At 47.0% G+C, this 10,478-nt stretch overlaps 2 protein-coding genes across 2 annotated transcripts in view; one reads left to right on the top strand and one right to left on the bottom strand.

Annotated features, from left to right (window-relative positions):
* The first annotated feature begins 1,008 nt into the window (after positions 1–1,008).
* On the top strand, positions 1,009–2,563 carry LOC115327492 (transmembrane protein 220). The gene is made up of 2 exons (XM_029988549.4): positions 1,009–1,222; positions 1,811–2,563. The coding sequence occupies exons 1-2, from the start codon at positions 1,106–1,108 to the stop codon at positions 2,186–2,188; spliced, it is 495 nt and encodes a 164-aa protein (XP_029844409.2). The 5' UTR covers positions 1,009–1,105; the 3' UTR covers positions 2,189–2,563.
* LOC8023136 (integrator complex subunit 7) overlaps positions 2,557–10,478 on the bottom strand; it is a 30,379-nt gene continuing 22,457 nt past the window's right edge. The window contains exons 18-20 of the mRNA XM_029988547.3: positions 7,489–7,587; positions 4,748–4,972; positions 2,557–3,765 (exon numbers count right to left, since the gene is read on the bottom strand). Coding sequence (XP_029844407.2) covers positions 3,454–3,765; positions 4,748–4,972; positions 7,489–7,587 — 636 coding nt within the window. The 3' untranslated portion in view covers positions 2,557–3,453. The remainder of the gene's footprint in view (positions 3,766–4,747; positions 4,973–7,488; positions 7,588–10,478) is intronic.

The raw sequence follows: 10,478 nt of genomic DNA, 5'->3' as shown, positions 1-10,478 counted from the left end.
CAACATCAAGGCACTCTAAACATACAAGCAACACAATATTTTTCGACTTGAAACCAAAATGACTGCCCAGACCACAGCCCAGATTTAAGCCACTGTCACACTTGGAGACTGTCTTTGTTTTGTACTTTTCTGCTTTCATGTGTAGGTTCTTTTTAATGTAAAAAAAGCATGAACTGTCTCATAGAGCGAGGTGACGTCATCAGTGTGAAGCGCGAAAACGGCTCCTAGTTTTCGCGATCCCAATAGGAGCGATTCGCCTTCGGTTCTATTCGTTAATATAATAATAATAATATCTTTATTCAACCCTGGAGGGTTGCGGCACCACAGAAAGGCCATTGGCCCATACCCGAGGCCCTGTGGTGCCGCACTACTACATATTGTGGCTGGCGCGCGTCGACGGGGCTCCCATTGGCCGCTGCGCCATGGCCTCCGAGATCCCGAAGCGCGCGCGCGCTAGTACGCAGCAGACGACAAGGGGAGCGGACGAGCGGCTTGCATGCTTTCGCATTCACAACTCATAAGAAATGCATAAATGCACCTCAAGGTTGTTTTTTTTTTACTAGTTTTATTTAGAGTCATTTTTTGTCCAAAAAAAAAAAAAAAAAAAAGTTAGCATTTTGTCCGATAAAAGAAGCGTTTAGTCCAATGTTAGTTTAGTCGTTTAAGCACGAAACACATGTACGACGAAACCGTCCGATCCGACGTCCGAGCGCGCAATACGACGGTCGGAGGCGAGGGTTTTCAACGCTCTTCGATGCCGTCGATGCTACGAAAACCCTCTCCCCTCAAGGTCATTCCGGCAGTCCGCACGTCGGATCGGACGGTTTCGTCGTACATGTGTTTCGCGCTTTAGTCACCGCAATTCAATCCAATCCAATCCGGCATCCTTCCCACTGTAAATTTTCTTTTTATGTGTGTATGTTCGCGAAAGTCGGCCTGTTTTTGTCCGCCAAATTCGAAAAATATTAGGGCAATGCTTAGAATTAGGCCACAAGTCTCTCGTTTGGTTTTGGAGTAGGTGACGGGAAGGACGTGATACTCGTATATCGATAACACTGATAAAGCTCCGCAGCCTCCGCCGGCCGAAGTTTGTATAAATAATAGCATGGCGAAGATAATCGATACCGACGCGTGCCTGCGTCTGGGCAATGCTTTCATGTGCGTATTCTTCGCCCTGGCAGCATACGTGCAACTGAACGACCCTGATGCTACCGTGTGGTTTGTAAGTACCGTCTACAAAGTAGCCCTCTTTGATGTATCTGTGGATGCAATCTTGCAGGACATCGGCGCTTTTTTTCGGATTTCGGTTGAAAAAAAAAAAAAAAAATGGCAGGCACCAAACTTCGATTCTGATAAAAGACAGATGCCGGCGATTGCCCGTTCGCGCTAACAGTCGACTTTTCAGCTGATGCAAAACATGCTTAGTTATGTTCATATGCAACACTGCCTATTCGTGGGCATTTCCTCTTCCCATGTTTTGAAGCAGTGGCAGAGGCCCCCATTAATTAACTTTCGCATAAGCAAACCAGCCTGTGCATCTGTGAATTTTCCCATCCATATGTGAATAGCAGCGTCAACCCAACAGTTTACTTGTTTCCTCTCGAGCGCAGAAGTTTTTTTTTTTTTTTTTGCATTGTTTTTTTTGGTGGGGGGGGGGGGGGGGGGATTTATTTACGAAATTAAATGTGTGCATCATCTAAAGGTAGCTTTGCGAAAAGTTTCAAAGCAGTCAGTCTGTTGGCTTATTTATTTTAATATTTTTACGCCTAAGCAGTGCTCAAAAACACCCTGTTCATCCTCCACGTTCCAGGCCACCTACTTCATCCCAGCCGTCGTCTGCTTCTCCGAAGCATCACAGCCCAGGAGGTTCCAGCAGCACACCAAGCTGAGACAGGCTGCGATTGGTGTCGGATTGCTCTTGGCAGCGCCCCTCATGGCAGTCAGTGTCTGGGGCTGGCTGCACGACACCCAATGTCGGGGTGCAAACCCCCTGGTGTGCGAGTACGGCCGCGAAACGCTGGGTTCGGCCATCGTGCTGTCCTGGCTCTTTGTGGTGTCCGGCCGCGCCGCTAAGCCTAGCTCGTCGAGGGTATGGCTGTACGTCTTACTAAGCCTAGCCCCCATGGGACTGTGGGCGGGACTGCTGCTGGGAGACGCCATTGCTTACTTCTGCGTGCCTCTCACGTGACGACGGCGGCGACGTGCAATTTTCCATGACTGTCTTTTTGTGGAAGCTCGCATCCACAAAAAAATTTCCATAAGTGTCAAGAAAATTGTACTCAATGTATATTCATATAAATCTGGCAAGAATCCACAGTTCCTCCTTGCTTGCTCAAGACATTGAGGGTGTAGATAAAAATGCATATAATTACCTCTTATCAGACAGGACAAGTTAAGACAAAGTGTAATGAGCACTGCTCGTTTTGGACTGATGCAAGCCATATCCCCTCAAAATTACAAAGTTCTAGGCTAAGGTTATAGATCAGTCTGAGCCACGGAAATTTCGAATAATAACCGCGACTCAAAATTTTAAGAAAACAGACTCAAACGGGAATGTTCGGTGGTTGAGTAGTTATTTAATTGAATGCTGCACCAGACAGGAAAAAAGTAATGCAGCTCACAACGTCAAATTTCATCACATAGTTCAAAAGATTCCGTCCTTATCGAGCGGCAAAAGCACTTGCACGCACCATTCGCTCTATATTTTTCCTGCAATGTTCAAAGAGTTCACATTCAGGCAACTTACCTTATTCAACACCGTAGAAAACAGTTTAATGCGAGACACAGCCCAATAGAATGCCCTAGACAAAGGCTGATTCACACGTTCGCACAAAGAAGCCTTAAAACATCACTTGCAAGGTCTGCACCTAGTGCTTTTCTAGATTTACTTCGTACTTACTTAGTGAAAAACACCGGCGTCCCACGTAGAAAAACCTTCGAGTTGTCATGGCAAAATGGACGCGCCCAAACTATCGTCTACTTTCTTTTTCCGCTCTTCCGTCACTCTCTTTCCCGTTCTATCTCTCGGGAACACCGACTACGCCACTGGCACCGCACGCCGTATGCTCCGCAGAACTTGGCACTTGTTGAAGACGGGAGGTGCCCCTAGCAGATCGTCACTCACGAACACATGCGACTCCTTTGGACCAAGTGCCAAACTTTTGGATCTCTTACGAGAGAACACACAGGCACCATGTGTCGGGTAGCCACGGAACTCTGGTCATTTCTCTATGTTTCCTAGTTTTTTGCGCATCATTTTCTTTTTGACTCGAAAACCATACGTTAGAGCTTAAATGCCGCAAAACCATCGCTCTAGTGAAACGTGGTTTCAGGTTCGCATCATAATGGTGCCAGCGTGTTCTCTCGTCATAAGAGAGTGCGAGAACTTAATAGTATATGCAAAGGCAAGTGTGAACGGTCCTTCAGAGGTCGACGCTGTACAGAATGTGTCATTCAGGCGACGCGCGTGCCACCCGGGAAACTGGGTGGCGGTGGCGGCGGAGGTCGCACGGCCGGCACCATGCCTTGTGTCGCTGCCGTAGACGCGGTGGAGGAGGAGCTTGGCTTGGCGTCGTCGTGACACTTGACCGTGAGGGAGACCTGCGGCCCGGTCTTCCAGAGGCTGTGCTGGGCGTCCAGAACCGATGTGTCCACCGTGACCGTGTGCAGGCCCGGGGCGGGCAGGCAGAGCAAGAACTGCGCCTGGAAGTAGTCGTTGTGCGGACTCGCCGACTCGCTCAGCAGCAGTCCGTCCGCCGACGAGCCCTGCACGACGGCGACAAAGGACGGGTCGGTCGACCGTTCCGCTGCAAAAGACGGGCCTGGAGGACCCCCTGCGGAGGCATCGCCTGCCCCGGTTTGTTTTAGGCTGTTCAGAACGATGATGGGCAAGCACGGGCTGATCCTTTCTGGAAGCTAGTACATTTTTACAGCGGAGCTGTTAAGGGCTAGGTTCCCCAGGATCGTGTCCGTGTATGTCGACATAAACCTGCCTGGACAGCTACCGCCATCTACAAGCCACGGTGGCAAGCACACAACCAGTCTGGTTGCCGCCGCTACTCGTAGATGGCGCCAACCTTTCCAGCTATCATAGAAGAATGGATAGTTGGGCGGCGCGTTGGTGGGAATTCGTCGTAGGAAACAGCGCGAAAAACAGACGACGACGAAGAAGAAGCACACGGTGTATTGAGTACAGCTCCGCTGGTCTTCCTTCTTCACGAGACTGGAAAGGCTGTTTTTTTAATACATTTTCCGTTTTTCCAAGTTTATTTTATCTTCGTCGTATCTTATCGCAATTCGCTTCGGACAAAATTTCAATTCCCCGATACTCGGAGGTCGACAAAACTCTCCTATATGTCTGTGGGCTTTTGCTCAAACACATTGGAAAGCGTCTATACACACTGTAAAGTCTGAACTCAAAACTGCACTGTGCCACAACCGAGGCGGTTACACTGGAGTGGTCACTGTTCGAAGTACGCAGTGACGCTTGGAGTCGTTAAAGCTCGTTGCAACGAAGCAAGCGTGTCCAGTTTCTCCTCGCAAGCATTAACACGTAGCGTGTTGCATGTTCCCGTTTTCTAGGACACTTCTAACACATCGCCGGGCAGAAATTGAGGGACCACTTTCTAGGAAGCAGCAAACGCACCGGTCTCAAACAAACGGCAATTTTGCCGGCGATTACTTTTGGACATGTTCTTAACACGACGTCGCAAGAACGCGCGACGAAAGGGGCAGAGCTGGGCCGCACCTTGGAATCTTGGGGTACACCCCGCTGTGCGGACGTCCCGGCGGCGTTGGGCAGGCCGGGGGCGGTGGTGACGGTGACGAGCACCTTGTGCACGGAGCGGAAGGGCGCCCGGTTGGGGCCCCTGGCACCGTGCTGCACCACCCCCTCCACCCGCAGCGCCAGCTGGCTCTGGTGCGCCAGGAACAGGGGGTCCCCCGACGCCTTCTGCTGCGGGGACACCGCCAGCTGCAAGGGTGGCGGGGGATCAAACACGCTCGTTCAATGGGGATTATTTGATGGAGATCTCTGGCTAGGAAAACATTAATTCGAGAAAGATGTCCAACAAAACCCTAATTAGGGACCCAACGTTTCAAGGCCTTCCGGGTTCTTCTATAGGATCGACTATGGCTATGGCCGATGAGGAGCAGTATTCTTTTTTAATACGAAGAGCCACCACCGTGGAAGAAATAAAGTTGTAAAAGAATACTGCTTCTCATTGGCCAAGGGTGTCCCTAAAGTAGAGACCGAGTAGGCCTCGAAAACGTTGGGTCCCCGAGAATTAGGACTTCATTGAATGTCTTTCTTGAATTAGGCTCTTATTTGTTTGTGGCAAAGATCTTAATCTAATGGCTGTAGATTCTCTCCCCCGTGAAGCCACCTTACGAAACAAATCTTGATCAGATGTGTATCCCAAAGGCCTATACAGAATCACCAGCTTGCCAAAACTTTTGCTTCACTAAGAACCTCTTCCCAGGAAAATTCTTTGCTGTATATTAGTGTTGTGCAACTACTCAAATTTTCTAATAGTAGTTCCGAATAATACTCTATTCGACATTCGCTTCGAGATGAACTGTGATATTTGCATTTTTCGAAGTGTTCATTGCGGCAAGTTAACCTTGTTGAGCGCGCTTCTTAGCTAGCACCGGTGCTCTGCGGAGAAACAGCACCCGCGGAGCTCGCATTTGCGGGTGTGGCTTCTCCGCAGCAAACCGGTGCTTGGCACGAAGCGCACTCAACGGAGATAACCCGCCACGATCAACAGTTTGAAAAGTACAGATATCGCAGCCTCATGTTTAAAAGGAAAGGTAATTTCCAAAGCGGGATGGTGCACACGCACACCTGATGTATTAAAAAGAAATGGAAACTTAATAAATTGTAATATTTACATTGCAGTAAAATTATCAAGATTAAACTGGCATGCATGAGCACATTTGCGACGGTCTATTTAGGGTCATAACTCAAACTATGGGCTATAAGCATCATAAAAAACCAAACATTACATTCATGCGTGGCCTATTTCTCTATTAAAATCGGTATCAAAGATTGATATCCTTGGAACTAGGGCAGACACCAGATGGCGCCGTCGGATGAGGAGAAGCAGAGCCGTATATGTAGAGTTTGATCATTAATTGGTAAGTATAGGGCGAAAATATGGGCATGCTATTGGCCAAAATTGTTTCAATGACATTGGGTGCAATGGTTGGCAGCTCTTATGACCAACCACTTGCCACAAATATTCCCCTAGCTGAAGCAATAAGCTTAACAAATACATTCCAATCACAATGTCTAGGTAAGGGTGTATTCAAGTATTTAATTTCGGCACGCTAGAGTTGAAATTTGCGACCTTTCGTAACTGAAAGGCAACGCATGTGACGTCGTCGCGGCGACATTCATAATAGACTCAATCTTTCTTTTGACTGCACTCGCGGCTGCGGCCATGACGAAACGGACGATAAAAACTGCAGATTTGGCTCCATGGGAGCTGTGACCCTAACCTTGAATGCACACCCCACGTTCGCCTCATGTTTCAGGAAACTTTTCTCATTATTGTCACCTTTTCTGGCTCAGTAAACACGTTCAGCACCTTGAAACTTCCTATTTCAATCAACCTCTTACAACTATCCATTCATGTACTTCATGCACATCCAGAAACAAAAAATACCTGCGCCGCAGTACGAGCCTGCTTCAAGGTCATGTCGGATATTTTTAATTCGCAATGTCATCACTGGGGGAATATGTGGCGCTGGAGGCGGTGCCGCTTTCGCTGCTCCACCCCAGCTTCCACCAGCCCCTCCCGTTGACCAAACTCTCTCTATACAGCTCTGGAGGAGAAGCCCTTCTCGTCCAATCTACTCTATGTGCAATACCTCACTCGTAATACAGTAAGTCGAGTCAAACTGGCTTTTCCAGAATTTGTCTCCCATACATGTCTCGTGCATCTGTGCAACAATAATTTTGATTGTTGTGCGATACGCAAAGCGTGATTTGTATCGAGGTGCTTCGGGCAACATGGGGGACTCTGACATTTTTCGGTTTAGCTCCTGCCCCATTTGGAGAGCTGGAGTCCCATTTGGACCAAGCCTAAAATCCCCAACGAAATGCAAGGGTCAAGTACAACCTGATGTAGCCTCCCTTCCATGTTCATTTCACTTGTAACAGCACCAGAGATAAAATAAGACAGGCTTTGACTTGGTTTGGCCATAAAACCAAGAGCCAAAGATTTACTTTACCCTCCAAGTACCGCCGTATAAAACCTCTCTATACCGAAGTCAGTATCTTCACTGTACCAGAACCTTAAGGGCCTGTGCTAGTATCTTACAAGCGTAGTTCAACTCTGCTTCGCAATGATATTACATATCTTCGAGAGAGAGGTTCTATTGTAGTGAAATGGCTCGCAGCAGGGTCACATCAGCCTTTGTGCCTGCTCCAACTCTGCCAACTTGCGTTGAGAGTGATATGCATGCAAAAGGGTGGCCCCGCACCTTGATGCTGGTGGACTGGAGTGACTGGAAGAAGTATCGGGGCAAGCACAGGGGCACCAGCACCAGTTCCTGGCTGATCCGCTCCACCACCTGGACTTGCTGTGGAGTGCACATGGAAAAACCCTAAGACCTAAGGCTAAAAGTCCTAAAGCTACAGTTTGTATTTTCCGGTGTACAAGTCTCGTTTCTTACAGCGGAGCTGTTAAGGGCTAGTTTCTTCAGTGTCGTGTCCGTCAGCAAACAAATGATGACACGAAACTCTGGACAGCTACCGCCATCTATGAGCGACGGCGGCAACCAGACAGCCGTCGCTCATAGATGGCAGTAACCTCTCCAGCCTTTCCACTCTGGCTTGCCAACTTGCGGCCGGCCATTACTTCATTCCCACCATACAGCTTCGCTGGTCTTCCTTCTTCACCAAAATGGGAAGGCTGAAAGTTTTTTTTTTTTTTTTTTCCAAGCATTTTTACTGGTGCGTTTTATACAACAATGCAACATATGTGCGGGTTTTTTCAAAAACATTTTACGGTGCGACGCATTGTTTCATATGCTGCATGCCACCTTTCGGTGAGCACCATAACTATGTAGCCATAGGTGGTGTTGCCCCCACCTGGAGGCACTGCTGTCGGCGCACCCTTCTACACTTTTCATAACTGACTCAGAAAGCGAGGAATTTGACGATTTCCCCAAAGCGGTTCATTGTGGATAGGCAAGGCGATGAAAATAAAGCTTCTACAGCGTGTGATCGACATTGCCTAATTCAGCCACGGTTTCGTATTCCTTTGCTTCAGTCCAGTACCACTGAAAGGTGCAGGAAATTTTCTCGTTTCTTAGTTTCTGTTTGATGAGCACTTTTGGTCTGCCATGCTCCAGCCGTGTTGCTAGATGTAAAAGGAAGGACTGCGACTAGCCGATCTTTTAGCGGTGCCGAAAGAAGTGTGCCAGGATTTACCTAACTGCCTGTGCGTTGATGCTTTTGTCATCACCACGACCTGGCCTAGGCTACGCCTAGCGGTCCAAAGCTTGGTTCACGAGTGTCTGGCACGTTAAAATTTTGTTTGCTCGGCAAGTGTACACTCAAATAAGCAGACAACCTTCTCATTTTGCACGTTTTATGTCCTTTTGCTCCGAAACACTGGATTTCCCCTGCCAGAGAAAGCCGTGCTATGGGCATTTCTCGCAAGTCGAAACGTCAAAGTTGTTGCGCGTAAAATGGTACATGTGAACTAGCAGATTGTTCGAAACTCTGATTTCGCGATACCGATGCACGTAAAAAAAGAATGAATCAAGTGAACCATGCAAAGATGAGCGCCTTATATAAAGGTGCAACTTATATACCAACTTTTCTTCGAAAACAGCTCAATATACGGATGTGCAACTGATAGTCCGGAAAACATGGTAGCCTTTGCCATTCCCAGTAGTGACTTGTTGTCTCTAAGGGGGGATACATTGGTCCTCGGTGCCGAAAAATCCTCAAAACGTCAATCTTTCAGAAAGGGCAATTTTGAAACCTACAGCTATTGCTCCTTCGAATCTACCAGGTTTCTCAGTTTGTGGATAAATATTTGAGCTATAAATCAATTTATATCATCTCTGTGGGCTGAATGTGCAATGAAGATGACTCCAAAAACATCACTTTCCAAAAACAAAATTTTTTTTTATTCATACCAAATTTTCAGAAAGATATCTAAGCATCTAGGGCAGGTAGAAATATAACTTCTTTTGGAACATGTGGCTAAATGTGTAAAGCATACAATGTTCCAAGCAGAGTTTTCAATATAGGTCTAGGAAATTTTTAAGGTGATTTCTTTTGTACTCATTCCTTGGTAATCAAACACACTGAACTTAAATGTGCGGTAAAATCACTAATAATGGTTTAATCTTAAAATTACTCCCTACATTGTATTCTTTACACTTTGTAGTATTTAGCCACAGATTAAGCAGAATATTTTGTTGAGCAGTTTTTACAGCGGAGCTGTTAAAGGCTAGTTTGTCCAGGATCGTGTCCCCCGCAAAGAAATTACGACACCGAACTCTGGACACCTACCGCCATCTATGAGCGACTGCAGCAAGCCACGTAGCTGGTTGCCATCGTCGCTCATAGATGGCGGCAGCCTTTCCACTCTGGCTTGCAGACTTACGGCCGGCCATTGCTTTCCCTTGTACAGCTCCGCTGACTTCTTTCTTCACCAGAGTGGAAAGGCTGAAAGTTTTTTTTCCTCTTGTTCCTCCAAACAAAGACAGGTGAGTTTTCATTATCTTCAGGACTAATCTACTGACTGAGAAAATGCCCAGATATTTAGAATCAGCTCTCGAAACTGAACAAGTTTGTGCAGCTTTATTGGGTTGGGTTACAAAATAAAAGGAAAAGCTGCAAGACCAAAGTTCCCCTTTAAGTGAAAGCAAAAATAATTGAAAAGTGACCGACTGGACATGTTAATTAAATTCAGAAGTGCCCGAGAATATTCACCTGTCCCGCACTGAAGAGCTTTTTGAGATCCTCCTCTTATTGTCGTAACTCAATCTACAACCTCTAAGCATCCTAAAATGCCCAAAATTACATTCATGTGTGGTCAATTTGCATATTAAAAAAGTGATCAAAGATTGCGACCCTTACGATTGTCGCAAAACGACAGATGGCGCTGCCGAACCTTGCTGAATATGGTTGAACTAAGGACTGCGCTTGTCAGGCTAACGTGGACGAGCGGGACTGGTCGGCCGCTCGTCCACACAGGAATCCTTCAACCATATTCAGCAAGGTTCGGTAGTGCCATCTGTCGTCCTGCGACAATGACAGGTGTCGCAATTTTTTATCACTTTTTTAATATGCAAATTGTTCGCGCATAAATGTAATTTTTTGTTTTTGTTTTAGTATGTTTATAGCTTGTAGATTGAGTTATGGCCATAAAGTGAGGATCTCAAAAAGCACCTCAGTGCCCCTTTAAGGCTGAAAATTCACAAGACATGACGCACATTTTGGACATTCTGTT

Source organism: Ixodes scapularis, unplaced genomic scaffold, assembly GCF_016920785.2.
Source record: "Ixodes scapularis isolate PalLabHiFi unplaced genomic scaffold, ASM1692078v2 PGA_scaffold6__148_contigs__length_123643588, whole genome shotgun sequence".
NCBI lineage: Eukaryota > Metazoa > Arthropoda > Arachnida > Ixodida > Ixodidae > Ixodes > Ixodes scapularis.
Note: the sequence above shows the minus strand (reverse complement) of the source record. Positions and strands in the feature narration are given on the sequence as shown.

Bases quoted from the DNA above. Each gene is read 5' to 3' on its own strand.
- LOC115327492 (XM_029988549.4), top strand. From the start codon at position 1,106: ATGGCGAAGATAATCGATACCGACGCGTGCCTGCGTCTGGGCAATGCT. The intron at 1,223-1,810 runs GTAAGTACCGTC...TCCACGTTCCAG, and splicing joins CTGATGCTACCGTGTGGTTT to GCCACCTACTTCATCCCAGC.